General features: G+C 40.7%; 1 protein-coding gene across 1 annotated transcript in view; it reads right to left on the bottom strand.

Moving 5' to 3' along the window:
- The window catches only part of LOC125768641 (ecdysone receptor), a 132,158-nt gene extending 121,273 nt beyond the window's left edge, over window positions 1-10,885 (bottom strand). The window contains exons 1-2 of the mRNA XM_049436618.1: window positions 10,094-10,885; window positions 6,619-6,791 (exon numbers count right to left, since the gene is read on the bottom strand). Of these exons, the coding sequence (XP_049292575.1) occupies window positions 6,619-6,791; window positions 10,094-10,782 (862 nt within the window). The 5' untranslated portion in view covers window positions 10,783-10,885. The remainder of the gene's footprint in view (window positions 1-6,618; window positions 6,792-10,093) is intronic.
- Between the last annotated feature and the right edge of the window lie 7,478 nt (window positions 10,886-18,363).

Raw genomic sequence — 18,363 nt, 5'->3', positions numbered from 1 at the left:
CGTAATACTACAAGATCGTCTTATTCCATTCGTGGAAGAGATAGTTGGAAACTATTGGGGATTCCGAAACTCAACTACTGATCAGACCTTTCGGAAAATCTTCGAGAAGATGACGTAGCATCACCTCTACTCCTTCCATTTCTCCATAGAATTCAAGACAAATGATGATAGGATAGCCCGGGTAACTGTAGTGTACGACGCAATGAGCTCTTTTCGAATGCTGACCAAGCCTTCCAGACTTGTACGAATGACAATGACTAACGTCACATATCTCTCAGGTCCCTCTGCTATCATTAAGGGTCTGCGCCGAGAAGATGGACTAACTTATCTACGCTACAACCTAACGCTAGAGAGGGTCATCCACGACTCAGAGGTGGAAACGTTGGAGACCATCTACTATAAGTCAATCAAGATTCTGGCATATGCTGGCATAGACATCCTTGGTTTATAGCTCCCACTTATAGCGGTTCATTGGTTTATAGCTCCCGCTGGTTTATAGCAGCCGCTCCTACAGCAGTCCAAGACAACGAAGCGATTTTAGCGCCTGATAAGTAAGTAAGTAATTCCATAGTTCGGGCCTAGAATGACGAACTAATCTCTATAACACTACTATTTTGTGTAACTCTCAAAATAGTATACTTTTTTTAATAAATAGTAAAAAATTAATTGCAGTGTACACTGTGCAATTCACCTGATCACTTCTAGTGCGCATTATCCAGTAAGGTATGAATAAGAACTCAATCTTTGGTTTTGAAAAATAATAACTTCAAAGAAAATGATAAATCAATAAGAGCAAACAATCAATTTGCCATTTATGCTATGGTTTGTTAACCAATTCCTTACCAATTGTCAAACTATTCTTCCATTAAACAAATTAATTTCACACGCCGTACTACACGTCACTCACGTGTGTGCGTGTAGGTACTGCTGGAACATGTATCATAGTCATTATTTTGCACTTCTATTTGCCACCTATCCATTACCATCACGGTACCATGATTACGCATCTGAACGAAACTGATACTGTATCATGTGAATGTGAATAACAGAGAGAGAAAGAGAGAGAGAGAGAGAGAGTGTGTGTGCAAGTTTGCAATGGATGCATCGGTGCAGTACCTTCCATTTTCACACCCAAACTTGCCACTTTCCTTTTTCTCCTCCACCATGGAAATGCGAACCCCTGCCCGTGAAAGCGACATCACACTCTCTTCCAACCCCTCCCCCCCCCCCCCTCTCCCAACCCCTTTGTATCATTTGTTCATACCATTTCCCACCCAAGCAGCATACACTTATGTTTCTCGCGCGTCACAGCTAGGTCATGGATCATTTTCATTTCCACTTTTTCACCAAAACCCATCCCTTGCCCTCTCTCATTCCTCCTCTCCTTCATCCCTTTTCCCCTCACCGAGGACGAAGCTTTATCCCGAAGTGTAATTATATTGCAATTATTGCGAGCTCTGAAACGTGACGTTCGGACATGCAACTTCCACCGGGAGTAGAGCGTGTATGTGTGAACGGGCACGTCTAGCATGCCTCTCCATTCGAATCGGCAGCAAATCCATACAAGTGTCTCCTAAATTTTCCCCCGTACAGTATCATTGCGGTAGGTCGGAAAATTTGTCTCGTCTGGGTTTGGGGAAAAGGGGAGAGAGGGAAACCATCAGCCATAGCGCCGGAAAATTTGAAACAAATACACCCATCCCCATCCCCAAAAAATAAAAAAAAACACTACCGGCGCACGTTCGTATCGATCCGACAACAAACGAATAATTCAACAGCACATACCATCATGTTATGGCATCGTCGCTCGTCTTGCTTATAACAAATTCCACCCACACAAAAGAAAAGGGACAGCCCTTGCATGACGGAACAACCTAAGGGTGGACGAATTAAGCAAGCAAGCGAGAGAAAAAAATCTACAGACAGTTGTGACATGGATAACACAATTTACCGTCGCTTGACGCAGGTCAGTGTCAGCTTTTTTCTGCCCTTTTTGGAATGTTTTTTTTTACAAACATTCAAACGTGTCTCTACATTGAAACCTTGATAATAAAAATATGTGTTTTTATTTATTCCATTTGTATATACTTTTACATCAATAAATGTTTTCCTGCGGGTAGTAGAGGGATTATGTTATACTATTAGTTGAAGGTTTTCGTTCAATCTTTATAATTCTCATTTTAAGCATAAAAATGTCTAAAAATACCAAAAGTAAAACCGACACAACGATAATATTGATTACAATAAAACCGGTTCATGACTATTTCCTTCTCATTCAAAGCAATTTTGGAAGACCCTTTTCGCACGGTTTACTTGTGTCCACTACTCAACCGGTACCGGATCCGGATCGGGTCGACATCGGTAGGGCCTGCCCAGATACAATGGGCCGCATGATGTTCCCACAAATAACCACCTTACCACACACCCCACCCACCTGGCCCTTCTCCCCTTTGGCCATCCTCTTACCACACCAGACGAAGAGAAAGAACGGGACCAAGCGCAACAAAACACGGCAGTTGAGTGACCTTTTGAAGGTTACAGCACTGTCATGCGAGCCAGTGCACTTCGGGCACGTAAAGAGACCGCCCCACCCAGGGGAAGGTGTTGGAATGGAACGTTACGAAAGGTTGCAAACGAAACCATCCCCCATTGGAATCACATAATAAGAAAAAGGGACAAGCGGGAATGAGCCGTGTTCTCTGTATGTGTGTGTGTGTTGTATTGGTTCTCGGTCCCTTTTTCCTCCCTTGGAACAAGGCGATCTGAAGAACACATTGTGGGTTTTTTTTTGTAAATAATTCGCAATACCCGCATATAAGGGTGGGGGTGGAGGTTGGGAGAAACAAGGGATAGCCAAATGATGCGCGTGCTCGGTTTTAACCACCGTCTTGCCTCCCTGCCTTTTCCAACACCTTTCGCAACACTCACTTTCAAGCCACGGTGAGCGTAAGCTCTCACCTTCCCTAGGCAACAAACGCAATCCGATGTTTGCGCAACGGTTTTCTACTGCGACCTAGGACACGGTTCCATTGGTTGAACCTTCTGTACTTGGCGAGGAAGTTGCCGGAACGATTGAAGCAAGAGGAAGAAAAAAGGACAGTTGGAGAGAAATTTGAGCTCCAACTCCTCCTGCACAGCGAACACATCAAAAGCATATCAGGGTGAACAGGAGAAAACGGTTTTAACCTTTTCTTAAGCAAAAGTTATATTTTTTGCTATTTGCAGAAAAGAGCTAGCACATAGAAGCGAAGATAAATACAATTTAAAAACATGCTCGAAACCACGAAAAACCGTAGCGCGCACGCAGAGTGAAATGAACTCGAATGTCCTTGGAAAGCTCGGGAAGGACGACCGCCCTGGAATGGGTTTGGAATCTTTTAGTGCTGTAACCATCCACCTATTTGTGCGATAATAAGGAAAGAGGATAAGGATATGGGGGATATGATTACAAGTAAGGCAGATATATAATCAACTCAAATAATATGTGACGTGCGATAGATGGGATTTGTACACTTTTGTACTACTTGAGAATTAGCTTATCAAAAAAGCTTTTTACAAGAAAAATAGTTAGTTACAAACACAACAATAAAATATTTTTAAAAACTTCCGAACACTTTTTAAGATATTATCACGTATCGTATATTATCCGAGGATCGTTTATTTCTTAGTTCAAATTTTTACTTAATAATTCATTTGGTATTAAATGGTTGTTCATTTAGTAATTCACTTTATCCGTCTATACTGGGTACTTAATTTCGTAACTGTTCGTCTATACTGGATACTTTATTTCGTAACCGTTAATCTTAATATTTCAAACTGATGCATTTAAAAACATCAATTGATAAAATATAGTTACAGTAGAACGCCGATTATCCGTGCTCATCGGGATTCAGTCCTGGTCGGATAAGCGAATATCACGGATAATACGCACAACTCTTTTTATTGAAAAAACATTAGAGTTTAATGTGTAATGGGTAGACTTTTTTTTTATAAAGCTAGATGTTAATTTTATTATTTACACGTAAATCTGTTATTCTTTTCAAATTATATCATTCCCAATTGACGCTTTTATTTCTTGTCATCATCGGTTTTGCATTTCATATGTCAATTCTCCTTCGGAACTGTCATTAACGAGCTGCACGGATAATGGGACAGCCGGATGAAAGGTACCCGGATAATCGGCGCTCCACTGAGGATTTTGTATCCGCTTTTTGGAATTTAATAAGTTTTGACAAAAAAAATTATAAAACGAAGGCGTTTGACAGATAGATGCACGATACCTCAAAATATCTTTTGAGTATCTAGTCTAAACAGACAAACCTTTAGTAAAAGATCATTTTCAAACGAAAATTCATTTTGTGTTCATTAAACAATATTTGAGTTAAAAAGGTATTTTTATGAAAAAATTATACACAAAAAAAATACTACGACGAGTTTATTCGCCATAAGAAGCATATCACCTAGGTATTGAAAACGAAAAAAAAACCGGATTAGAAATGGAAAATGGATAGAAAAGAAAAATTAAGCATAAAAGTAGTTTTCTAGGTGAAGTGCAGATCGCCACACCTTTCCTTCTATTTACGTATCTATCTGTAAGCTTGCAGTTTTGCACATTGCGTTATGGAATGGAAAGGAAAAAAAAGTGAAACAAACCCATAGCCACCAAACTCCATCCGTCCCCCACATCATAGTAACCTCGCTCTGGCCGCTTTAATTGATAATGAAGATCTTGCCGCTTCGGAAACATTGGTAGCGATGGCGGGCTATGCTGCTGTTGCGCATAGTTTGACGTATGTAATGCCTTCACTACCTTTCATGTGGATTTGTATGTATGTGTTAATTAACCCCCACGTTCCACCATCTTTCACCTCCTGCTTCTAACTCTTTCTTTCTCGTGTACTTACAGGAACTGGAGCAACCGACATCTAACAAGACTGCTCATCGAGAGCACACCGCAACCATTAGAAGCGTAAGAAATGCAAACGAATGAAAGGGAAAATGGAAGAGGGAGGAAGCGGGAGAAACATGTCTTACAGTCCAAAACCGGGTTTTCCACATTTTCCCCTTTTTTCCCTCGCGTATCAGCTAAAACACGCTTCACAAGAAATGTAGTGCTCGTGTTTTAATTGGAGTAGAAATTTTTTGCTTCCTATCACCCTCACTCAACCCTCGAATGCGCTTCAGGGCAGCCATTTTGATTGTCGCTCGCTCACCTTCGCACCTCCCGACCAACCGTTGGTGGTGGGTGGGCCAAATTACTACATCAAGTACCACCGCCTCCACTGAACAATTGTACCATCCACCCCACCATCCATGGGTTGGGGGGGTTTCCTCTCATTAACCACGCGAAAAGTGAAAGAAAAATCAAATTTTCCATTTTTTTTCTCCATGCGAATTTTGCTTTTTCAATGCATCACCCACCGATTAGTGTTTCATGCAGCACAGTTGTGTGTTTAATTTTTACTTTTCAATAGGCGGCGTAATTCATCACTTTCTTTGCAATGGAAAGTAAGTCACGGTTGATGGAGAGAGAGAACAGTAGCTTAAAACTGCATAATGTGCGACAGGAGGAAACCAAAAAAAATGAGCGATACAAGTGCAATGCTTTAACATAATTGAATGCTTAACCTTCAATTATAAACTTTTGCAAATTGACTGGCCGCAACAACAAAAAAAAGTTCAAGGTTTTTTTGTCATCGTCAAAGGCCATGCTCCACTCTGCCTGGTTGATCAGTTAAGCTCCCGAAGCGTGCACAGCTGATTGAGCAGAATCGTGACTTTAGCGTAGTTTGGACGATTAATGCCGATGTCTTCTTCAACTGAAGGCGAACGCCTTCAAAAACAGCACAACTCTTAACGAATGTCACAGAATAGAATGTCTAAAAAGAAATTGCCAGTTGTGTTATGAATGCAATTTACATTTCTACCAAACGATACATATACAAAATGGTGTCTCATTATTTCATTCGCTGATTGATGGTGCAGGAAGCTAAAATTAGATCAATCTGCAACTGAGCTAGAAAGACTCCCATTCCGCTCTCGCTGTGCATAAAATGTTGCCTTATTCTAACAGACAAAAACCTCCAAAAAAACAATAAAAAAGGACAAATTTAACACCCCATTTTCACCACACTACCAAGCGTACAAAACGCAGCGTTTTACGGCATTTAATTGCAAATTATTTACATTTGCAATTTATAACACGCTTCATTAGTACGCATTCGCATTGCATTGGTGGGCGTATATAAAGGCAGGCACTCAGGCGCAAAAAACGACACGCAAAAATGTACGCATCACTGAAAATAGCATGACGTACCGATGACGATGGGATTAACATTGTTGCAATTTGCGCTCATTAATACTGATTCGCTACGAAACATTGTCCCTAGCGCTAGCAGGCGCAGGACACGCGTGACACCGGCAGGCGCAAAAAGGCTTAACCGCACGCTGTATCTGTGGTGCGGGAAAAATGGCACTTACTTTGTTGCTTTCTACTATTTTATGAGTTCAATTTAATACGAAAAATGATGCAAATCAACGCATTGATTGTCAGGAGGTGTTTTTTTGGTCGATTAAAGAGCGTTCTACTGTAGTATTTTTATTTATGCAGGTACTTACCCATTTTTCCATTTGGACTGTATGGATCGTAGCTGCCGCTGGACAATGGTGACGAGTATCCGTTTGACATCGTGTTTGTGTAGGTGTGACTTTGGGAGCCGGGCGAAGGACTCAGGGGCGGTGCCGATCCTTGCACGCTCCCAGGACTAGGTGAGGATATCCATTCTTCATTGCTGTAAAATAAGAATAATATTCACAATTCAATAAACACAGGGTTTATTAAACAAATCCAATATCTCTCCAATAATCGATTCCCTTCTATGGGTTTTTACTAGATACAGGAATAACAACTCAGTATAGTGATTTAAAAAAGAGTGAGTGAGTTTGTAGCATTATGTAGTAATGATGAGCGTTACGACTCATTTCGAGGATCAATTAGGAGTCAAGAGTGAGCTTATCGGAAACGATTCCAATTGATGGATGCAACGAGTTACAATCAAATTTGGTAAGTTCGATCAGAACTCTCTCTACCTATGAATCGGAGTCACTTATGCTTTCCTGCGTGTACGGAAATCTTTGAATCTATTTTAGCTCGATTCAGATCCAAACTTGCTGCCTCTACAAGTCGGAGTCACTTATACTTTCTTCCACGTACTGAAATTTTTGATCCTACTTAAACTCGATTCCGATCCCAAACGCTCTAGGTCACTTACTGATGACTCGGAATGGTGATGTGAGTCTCTCTCTCTTCCTCTCTTGCTCCTTCTCTCTCTCTCTCTCTCTTTCTCTCTCTCTCTCCTTCCTTCTCTCTATATACTTCTTTCTCTCTCTTTGAATTTTGAATTTGAAAATTGAATCCGTAGTCGCCACGAAGAGTTGAATCCCTGATTCACTCTGATCTGATTCACTCATTTTAAAAAAAATAAAACAGAGGAGTCATATAAATGACTGTTGGTGAGTGAGAGTTAATTTAACTCATTAACTAGTTAAATTAATAACTCACTCACACATTCTGATTCAGTATACACATCCTTAGTGTGTACTACAAAAATAAACTACTCAAACCATCCGCCAATAGACACAAAAATGCATCAAAGTTGTAAACGTTCCACCATTAAACAAAGCGCCTCACAAATTACCATTTAACGAGGCCTTGAGAACCGCCAGACACGTTGGTGTCTGAGAGTGGAGAGAGAAAAAATGTGTTGGAAAACAAATAAAAATCGATTTAACGAGACCTCACATAATTTGCCACCAGCCGATGTACGGTCGTGTCGGGTTGTATGCATCAGTACAGTGCTTACAACAGCAGCAAAACGATCAAAAAATAAAAACAAGGTGAGAAAGTTGACCCAAATTACACCATGCCAGGAGCAAGAGCTCGTCTGCATAGAATGACACACAGCAAGCAGTGCAGCACCTTTTTTTCTACTACTACTACCTACTTCCTCATCTCATTAGCTTTCAATTCCTCCCGATCTGATAATAGGATACCTCTCTGTACCATTTCACAGGCCGTACCTACATATATGTCTGTGGGTACATGGTTTCGTAGATAGCGTGCCGTTCGTTTCCCTTCCGTACTTCTCTTTGGTCCCGTTTGGTCTCCCCAAATATTGGGGGCATTTTCCAGACATGGCGCGTGAATCACCCAGACGTCGACGAACACACCAGACGTTTGGGTAAGCAATTTTAACGGACAAATAATACCATCGCACCATGCTGTCGTCACGCCATCCGTCGCTAGCGGACGAGATACAGACGGCCAATGTTCACGACCTTTCCCAAGGTAATTTCCAGTTGGTCCGGGTTGGCACAAGTCCGGGTGTGTGAAAACTGAAGTTGTGGGTGCACATTTGTTGATCCACCTTTCCCTGTGCCACCCTTTACTTCACGGTATTAGAGTGATCTTTTTATAGTTTCATTTTTGTTGGGCTTATATTTATATTATGGATATACAGTTTTACTGATCCATCATTCTCCGCTCAGACAGCTTGATGGTGTCTGGCGGTTTGTGTACTTCATATTTTATCTCTCTATTACAATTTTGTTTATTTTCTTCCAGCCGCAATTACAGCTACGCCGCTTAAACCGTTCATTAATGATTGGCAACGATCGTGTTGCAATATGGGAGCTACCTAGAATGACAACTGGTACCGTGCGATAAGGCACAACAAAGAATGAATTGAGCCAATAGTGGATTTCACAAATCCAAACACACCTTTTATTCCGTTCCGTTATCAGACAGACGGTGACCTTGAGACGTGTTGAGAAATGGTTTTATCTCGCCCCGACGAACCTTCACCGGTACAGTGATGTGCAAAAAAAAATTGTAAACCGGAACATGTATCCAAACTGTCAAACAAAGGTAACAATGCTAAACATTTTCTCCCTTCTACTGAAGCCATTCCAACGGCTAATTGGAAACATTAAATTGGATTTTCTTCACAGTGATCAACCACAGACCAAACATACGTCCGTGCAATTCGTACACAGAGGTAAAGAGCCAGTAGAGGCATAACGGTGAGCATAACGAGCAAACATTTTTTTTTTTCTCTCTGTTCATCAAATTAGGTCAACTCACCGACGTTGTACATATGCAAACGAATACACCAAAAAAAACATACACCCCACATGACAACAAAGTTGTCAGACGGCGGGCAATAGGCTGAATGACGTGTTTCCGGCTTTTTATCCCTACTTTTTGCTAGACGTTCAATACTGTCCAGTTGTCTGTGGTTAGGATTGTGATAACACAAAGTGGGCAACTTCTGCCGAAACTGAGTAACGGGCTTAGATTTACAACTGTGACTAATTAAATTTAGAACTAGTGTTATTAGTGTGCCCGCCTTGCACATTCGAAAAAAAAACACGAGGAGAAGTTATTTGAATTTGTTTTTTTTTGCTTCTGTCAATTTTCAGAAGACTTTTAAAAACATTAACTAACACAAACCTTCGTTTTACTAATCTAATATTAATGTAAATGTTATCGAGCTTTGTAAACATTCGTGCAAACTGTCAAACGTCTTTTTTATGTCTAACGTTAGCAGTTTGGACTGACGAAAACTTTTTATTGAAACGTCTATGTTTAATATTTGACTTTTAAATCAAATCAATTTTTAAGTAAGGAAATTGTTCCAAATTCTGAATAGATTGAAATTTTGTGTACTTCACATTACGGTCATTATACAATATATAAAAAATATGAGGCGTAAAAATTATAGTGGAACTGACATCAGTTTTTTTTAAATCATCAATCGTCTTTTTTTATTATCCCAGATTATCCATTATTTATTCCATTATTTATTTGATTTTTTATAGTCAATAATTGTCAAGTTTGATAATCATATCAATCAAGAATTATCCTTCACAATCAGAAAATTCTGAAACGTCTGAATGCTAGACGTTTGAGAATTCTAAAAGTGCGATTTCAGCAGAGTTTTCTGATAGACATACATATTGTTTAAGGACTTAAAACTCACAGTTAGCAGTACTGCAAACGCATTTAGAACATTTCTTATAAAAGTCTACATACCTTTCATGCCTTCGTTTGCCACCGAAGACGACATGGCCGCCACCGTTTGCCGGCGGTATCGTCGTCACGGTAACCGTGTTGGCAGTGACACCGGCACTACTTCCGGTGGTGGTCGCCGTAACTCCACCACCACCCCCTCCACCACCGCCCGTATCACTGGGCAGGGGTTCCACTTTGACCGCCTTCAGCATGATATCATCACCGATTTTCAGGATGCTGATGCTGTTGTTGTTGCCGGTGGCCACCTTCAGCAGCTGATTGGCGACAACCGTCGCACCGCCACCGCTTCCGGCCGTCACCGGTGTGATCGTTGCACCACCGCTCGCTATCGTGGCTCCACCACCCGTACCGACCGCCGTTGCCGCATTCAGTGCACTGAGCGTACTAGCACTCAAGCCGATTATCGTTGCCGTGGCAGGTTGGTTCGGCTGCTGCTGCTGCTGCTGGGACTGTTGCTGATGCGGCTGCTGTATGCTAACTATCGTACCGATTGGCAGTGTCGTCGTACCCGTTTGGCTCGCCAGGATCGTGCTGCCACTGGTAATGCCAAGGATTTGTGGCGCTTGCTGAAGAATCACGTTGCTTGCACTGCTGACACTGCCACTTCCAGTTCCACTGCTTCCACTACTGCTGCTGCTGCTGCTCGCTGACACGCTCGGATTTGTGCTGACGATGTTTACACGGTACATGACCAACCGGAAGGACACGGGTAAAGGAAAGGACTCTTAAACGATTTCCGATGAGTCTCAACGAAGAGGTTGAGATTCAGTTGTACGTTGCTGCCGTTTCAAGCTGCAAGCAGCTCTATTCGATATCCAGAGATTCCTCCTTTGAAACGCACACGTATCGACTAGTGTCTTAATACAGTTCCGAATTTATAGAGATTCAGTAACTTAAATCTATCGCGCGGCCATCTTATTCCACGTTACAACTGCCTTGCGTCGCAGTTTAAGATTGATAGTGAGTTAAATAGTACCAGTTAATTTAAAAGATAAAATGCTTGGTGGCTCGCTTTCTACTTCTGCTATTGCACTTCGTTTAAGGCTATAGGCCTTTCTGCTGTTGAATTTATGCTTCCTTTTTGCTATGGCTCCACAGAACGCGCGACGTTCATATGTAGTCCGGATTGAGGACACGGTCAAGCCGCAAGCTGACCAATGTGCTGCTTCGATAGGCGTTTACATTCGCGGCACAGCTCATCGGGTTCATTCTTACGCGGGACATGACACCGTCGTATGGAGGAAGATTCGGTGAGATTCACGGAAGTATATCTGTAACAACGTGAAAGAGAAAGTAAACAAAAGATAAGTTTTTTAAGTTTGATAAAAAAATTAAAGCAAATATTAATGAATATGGTTCAAATGATATAGAATTGATCTAATAGAAATGGAAATCAAAAACAAACAAAAAACAGTAGTACTTCAATTCACTACTGAATTAGCAACTCGATACTTGGGTTATTTGACAGATGTCAAACTGTCAATTGGAGTAAAAGGAGACTAAGAAAAACATGCTTATGTCATTTTCTTTAGAAATGACGAGTAAATCTAAAAAACCCCAATTAATAAGGTTCACCTGTATTAAATTTTTTGTTAAATTAGAATTCCTAAAAATATTATTTGTAATTTAAATTCATAATACTATATATGTGCAGATACAAGATGTTTACAAAGAGTTTCTCACATAGTATCATCAAGATCCATTCTGTATTTGCCTCTTTTTGTTTTTGTCTACGAAAACCCTCGCAGCCTTAATACATTTGCATGGCTACAATTTCACTCTACACATCGCTACAAATTCCAACAGCCAGAGAAAACAATAAGCCAAAGTACAAATACAGACAACAATAAAAAAAGGGAGGAATGAAAAAATCGATCCACCCTCACCACCCTCAGCTGCATCTTTCGTTTTTTTGCACTGAACGTGCATTATCAAGCCCGTATAAACAAAACCATCGCCCAAACACATACACACCCGCCCAGATACAATACAGACAACATCCCCCACCCGCTTCGATCAGACAGAAGGCATTGAAAATGCAGCACAAAACACACCATTCAAAGGCCCTTGTGAAACTATCAAGTGCAAGGTGCGCCTTTGCGAGCTGAAATTATACAAAAGAAGAAGAAAAAAACGGTAGACAAGCAGAGGTTTATTGGCGTAGGTCGGATGAGATGCGCTCGGTGAATCCACATGGACCACACACACCAACAAATATTGTGTGGGTGGCTGGCACTCACCGGGCAATATGGCCGTTGGGGGTGGAGGCTGCTTGGTACTTTTCTTTTCCATCTCCCCATTTTTCTCAACTCACCGAACGCGAGTGAGCTACAGTGAGAAAAATCGATCGATTTTCCATGAGTGCTTTTCTCATCAACAGTATGAAGATATCAGTGTGTTTGTGTGAGAGAAGTCTCCCCGAGGTGTATGGCAAAAAAAAGCATGGAAATGGCTACTCAGACGAGCAGGCCATTAAACCTAAACAAAATAATACATAGCTTTTCCACTCGCTCAATCGCCAGGGCAGGGAGAGGCTGAAGAGTGTGTGTGGGAAATTGTGTCGCCACTCACTTTCCTCACATCGCTTAACTCTCGCTCAAGTCGGCAGACGACGGTGAAAACCAGCCAAAGCACCAGACAAAGGCCGGTCATGGTTTTCCTTTTCGATGAAAATAAAGTCCTATCCTAACAAGAAACAAATTGTTGTTGGCTATTGACACATTTATAATTTATTTTTTTATATTTTTAATTATTTGTGTTATTTTTTTATTTTTTTATAAAAAAGAATTTAAAGTATTTTATATAATACAGATATTATTATCATGTATAAAAAACCAACAAAAAAAAACTTAAATGATTTTTCCAAAAGTAAATGGGGAAAAGCGAACCTTCTTATTGTGTTGCATTATTTTCTACGGTCATTTGCAATTTTGTGCATCCACCAAAACTTCTACGGATGGGTTAGACAATAACCACCATCGAATGCATGAATGCTTCGATAACAGCCGTCTGGTATGAGTCTTTTTTTATAGCACAAGAAAATAACGAGTTGCACAACGAGAAGTCGAGACATCAAAGCATTGATTAAACGTAGAAAAATGATTGGCTATGGCCAACCGTACTGGGAGTGGGAGAAGATTTTTCACCAGACCATTTTCATTTTCCTTTCAAATCAATCGAAGCGTTAATAAAGTGCAAAGAGCCTTGACCATGGTTTGGTGTGGGAGTTAAGGATAATAAAAATTTCATTTGTGGAGATTCTGCGTATTTCTTATGGAGTTTATGATGCATTTTTATTTTAATAAAATGTTATCTTTCCTGAACGTTACGTCATATGTCATGTATATGAAATTGTTCCAAAATGGAAGATAAAATTTATATAATTAAGAAGAAAGAAAATGTTTGAAGTAAGCGAAATACCTTTAATAGCTTTTCTTTAGTAACAATTTAATAGCTTTTCTCCAAAAGAGCATTTTTGCCGAGTGAGCTAAGCACTCACACATTGTGTAACAACGATTAATGCATAATTCTTGTTAAATTTCAATATATTTGATTTATCTTTCAAAATTTAAAATCATTCATACAGCAGATGGAGCAGAGGAACAACTCATTCCGTATTATCAAATAGTTTTTTTTTATTCATAAAGAACGGCCTGGGTCTTATCAAATAGTTACGCAATCAACTTATTTCAACACAAAAATAAATAGATAGCTCCTTCAGGTTAGGTATTTCCTAAAGGATCAAAAAGATGTTTCTTCATTTTTCTTTATATTCACCATCGTTTCAATGTTTCGCCCATAATAAATAAAGTACTTCTAGTTCTGCAACAAGAAAAGCGCACAGAAAGAGCGCAATTTAGAAATGGAACCCTGTGTCGCACCATTGAAAGGAAAGCGAAAATCGTTTTCCTCACGTCTAAACACACAAGCGAAAAACGATCCATTTGTGTGTTGAAAGAAAAGTTCCCCACCCCAAAAAAGGCGTTCTCCGAAACCCCATCATCATCTCATGCAAACGTACGGAACACCATCTTTTTTTGTGTCTTTTGCGTTTTGTGTGGTGTTCGGAATGGCAAAAATAAAATGGAAGCAACTCCCGGGGTCCTTTTTCGTCTAATGAAGGCTCATAAAAAATGTATTGCGATGTATCTTTCGCGCTGCCTTGTCGATATCTTCATTCGCTTTTCATTCGTGCAAATCCGACCTTTCCGAATGTCCCCGGAGGCCACACCACCACCCCCGACGGAAGAAGCATTTTTATTATTCCTTCCTGCATTTCTTCTTTTTTTTCTACACCCAACCGGTCCGTGGTTTGAGGCGTTGAGACATTACCATCGAAAATACATAAGAATTTAGGTCAATGCAGTACTTTGAACACATAGAACGGTTCCCGGTTTCGGTTCCCTTTACGCTGACAACGGCGCCCATCTTGCCGCGGCCATTTCTAAACCTTTGCCAGCCAGAAGGATAACAGCGCCAGCGAGATTCGTCTAGCATAGCACAAAACCGATGTTTTCCCGCGTGTGGGAAAGAGAGACGAAGAGAGAGAGAGAGAGAGAGAAAGAGAGGATGGAAAATGGAAAACCGACGCCAAATCAAAAAGTCGAAAAGAAAGAGCGGAACTGGATGGAGAGCCTCCCAGCATACTGGTATGTGACCTACCCTAAGGTAGTTTTCCGTTTTTCACAGAAAGCAACCATTACCAAGCGCAGCAGTTGTGTGTGAGTGTATTAGTGGGCACATATATACTTAGAAGTGCACGAAAAATATAAGCTTGTGTTTTTCACTTTTTGAAGTTCGCTGCAATTTCATACATAATGCAAAACCCCATCGCGGGGAAAATGGAAAACTTTTGAATGTGATATAAAACTGGTTGTTATTTTTAAAGGAATTAATTCTTAACTTTGAATATTATGCAATAAATCAATTGTAAGCTTGTCACTTCAAAGGATAGAAGCAACTTTGCAGATTTTGCAGACAGAAACAACGGCAGGGAAAGTCAAGCTCAAGGAGAACTGCGTGCAACGACTCCATCCTGTTAGCGACATGGTCTGGTACATAATGTGCCCGGTGTGTTGGTTTTTCCCTTTTGGCGTTGGTCTCTATTTACTGACAGACACCTTGCAGGAAGCCAAGAGAGTCGGGTTGCTATTGTGCAATCTCTCGACATAAGAAACGTGAAGTATCCGTGCAGCATGGCAAGAGCTCACCACCCAGGCTATCCTTCACCGTGTTTTCTGTTTTAATCATACCCAGTTTTGTTGCAAGATATTTCAGTGCCAGACTCACGGCGAGGAAGTCACAGAAAAAGGGAAACGGAGCGATGGGTTGGTAGCCTGTCTTGGACGGTGTGTGGTTGTTTCCGCCCGGAGTCTGGTGTTCCATCGCCCGACGCCACACTGTTTTGCCGGAGACTGCGCAGTAGCACGGTCATTCCAACCGGGGCACACACCGAAATTCGGGGTCATAGGTCATGGTTTTGGGTGCAGATCCTGCTATATTCTGCCGGTTGTGTACGGGGCGCTGTTGTTGCAATAGTTCTATGTGTAACGATCCTGCGTTATATTACCACGCTTTTGCCATGTGCCTGACACTGGCAAGGTACAAATACGTGCGCGGGTGGAGATGAAGTTACAACGTAATTTGCAACAAAAAAAAATTATATATAGAAGAGATTATTGTCAATGTCGACCGGGGTTGGGTTAAGGTTATTTCAAGGACTTTCCATTTCGAAACGTTGCAACCAGGACCACCATCGCTGCGCTACGTTATTTTAACGATTTTACTTTCACACAAAGTACGGATGAGGTTACACTAAATGATGCTAAACAAATATCCAGAAAGTTGTGTTGGAGTTGCTCCTATTTTTTTAAAACATTTTAAATTATAGTACGTCACTTAGCAACTATTTTTGTTATAAACCTTCTGCCTATTGAAGTTATCCAAGTAAATAAAATGAGAATTAACTACAGCTAAACTGTTGCTAATAAATGGTAGAAGAGAGATCACGACTACATCATTTTTGAAAGCGCATCAAGCCAATATCTTTTTTATGTAATAATTTATGCAACATCCTTTCCTATATTAAAGATATTTATCGTGAAATGATTTTTAGCTTCACACAAACTATCGTTTCTGTGAATTATTTTAACATTACTTTAGTTATTTTAACTAATCAAAGAAATTTAAATACTGATTAACTGAGGATATTCATTTCTATTCCATGTTCTATTCAAGCTTTCATCGCGTTTCAACTAGATGGCGCTGTGAGCGTGCGCTGCTACAAACATCGCTGTGAAATATTTCACCACAACCTTTCATCATGTGAAACATTTCGTAGCAGCAGCTTGCAACTGTGCTACGTTATAACAGCGAGATCCAAGTCGACATTAGCGCTAATGTCGACACGGTGCAACTATGCTGGAAAATTGGAAAAGCTTCTTAGGAAAAATTTCCTGCTGAAATTTTTGTGAAATCTGAGAAAAATGGAAAGTATCAGCGCTCTTTTCACGGTCTAAAATAATACATATGTAAATCATAATTATTCTTATTAAATTTTTCCTCCAGCAGCAGAGCCGTTAAGATCACGGGCCGGTTTTTACACTACATTTATTTCTAAAGCACTTGGCCAGTAAACATTCTGCATATCATCATAAAGAAATTAAGACGCAGCTTATCGCGTAACACCCAGTGACACGAGTAATCGCAAATGAACACGCATCCGCATTATCATTTCTCTTCATTCCCGTCATGCCACGTGTCGGAGCCACAAAACGGAAGTCGCTGGTGTTTTCCGAAGTTCTTGTGAAAACTCCCAGCCGACAGAAGGTAAATAGTACCCACCAATGATTATGCCATTAGTGTGAATCTCTGGACACCAACGCTACGTTCGTGGGCAAAGCTTTCCACAGGAAAAATGGGTCATCATTTTTCTTAATATAAACGCCTTCCGATAGGTTGGATAATAATGTCACCCGCACCATACCATCCCTAACGGATAGGCGTATACAGTTCATTGACTTGGTGCGTTACCACCCTCGTGATCTCGTCAACACCACTCACAACACGCAATTCTGTGCCGCTGAAGCTTTCGCTCTGTATCGCGCTTAGATTGAACCATCTTTCCACCGTATGCCAGGGATCTCGGAGCTCCTTGCGGCAGTCGGATAAGCATGTAAAGGAAAAAAAAGCTCATTAAGGCTTTCTACATACAGACGTCCCATAAACTTATTCCAAAAAGTAAACCACAATACGGCCCTTTTGTATGGTCACGGTGGGATTTTGTGTGTGTGTTTGTGTGCCGAACATAACTTCATCAATCAAACTGATCTAGGTTGGTCGGCGATTCGATAGCGTTGTCATTTTTACCGGCCAAAAAAAAAAACACAACAAAAAAAGGAAAAGCTATTCATCCAAACAACGCATGTTTGAGACAACTTTTTTTTTGGAATAAAGTTTTTGATCGTTTGAAAAATGATTTGTGGGAAGCATTTGTTTTGGTTCTACTGTTTTGCATTAAGGATGTTACAAAACAAAAAAAAAGCTAGTAAAATTTATTACACAAATTTTGGAAATTTTTTCAAACTTTTAAATACAAAAATTATTCATGCAAAAAAAAAAACAATTAGCGTTTAATGTGTTTACGATTAATATAATTACAAACAAATTTATTAACTGTCATCTACTTCCAACGGCTTCAAACAGACCACCCGCCAAACGAATTGATCATCAAACTTGAAGCACACTTCACTACGAGAAGAAAAAAAATACCCCAAAAAAACATTCATTCAATTAATTTTGGTCCAGCCCCGGACTGCTAACCGGGCCATTTATTACAAGAGCCCCGGCAAAGCTTACGGGTGCGAGATTACACTTAAACGTTCTGTGCCTGCGGACGTTTGCGTGACACTCCCGCAAAGGGATGGGGGTTTTGGGGGGGTGAAAAAGGTTCGGGTGCGTGAAACCACCCGTCCCGGGGAAGGATGTGAGGACGTGCGAAAGAAAATACCACCACCACAAAGGCTCGTGCAACCCCGCTAAATGTAGACCTTTTTACAAACCCCGAAAAACCATCCGATCGATAAAGGCCAGACAGATGCGCGACGGGATGGTTTGTGTTTTTTTGTTTTGTTTTGCGCAATGTTGATGGAAGTTTTGCGGTGAGTTTATAGAGCGTGTTTGTGTGAATTTTCTTCCCCCCCCGCCCGGCCTTTTGCCATTGAGCCCCAATTGGAGGACACGATCGGTACACGCAAAACCGTACGATGACG

This window comes from Anopheles funestus, chromosome 3RL (assembly GCF_943734845.2).
Source record: "Anopheles funestus chromosome 3RL, idAnoFuneDA-416_04, whole genome shotgun sequence".
NCBI lineage: Eukaryota > Metazoa > Arthropoda > Insecta > Diptera > Culicidae > Anopheles > Anopheles funestus.
The sequence above is the reverse complement of the archived record's forward strand: the minus strand, read 5'-3'. Positions and strand labels throughout refer to the sequence as shown.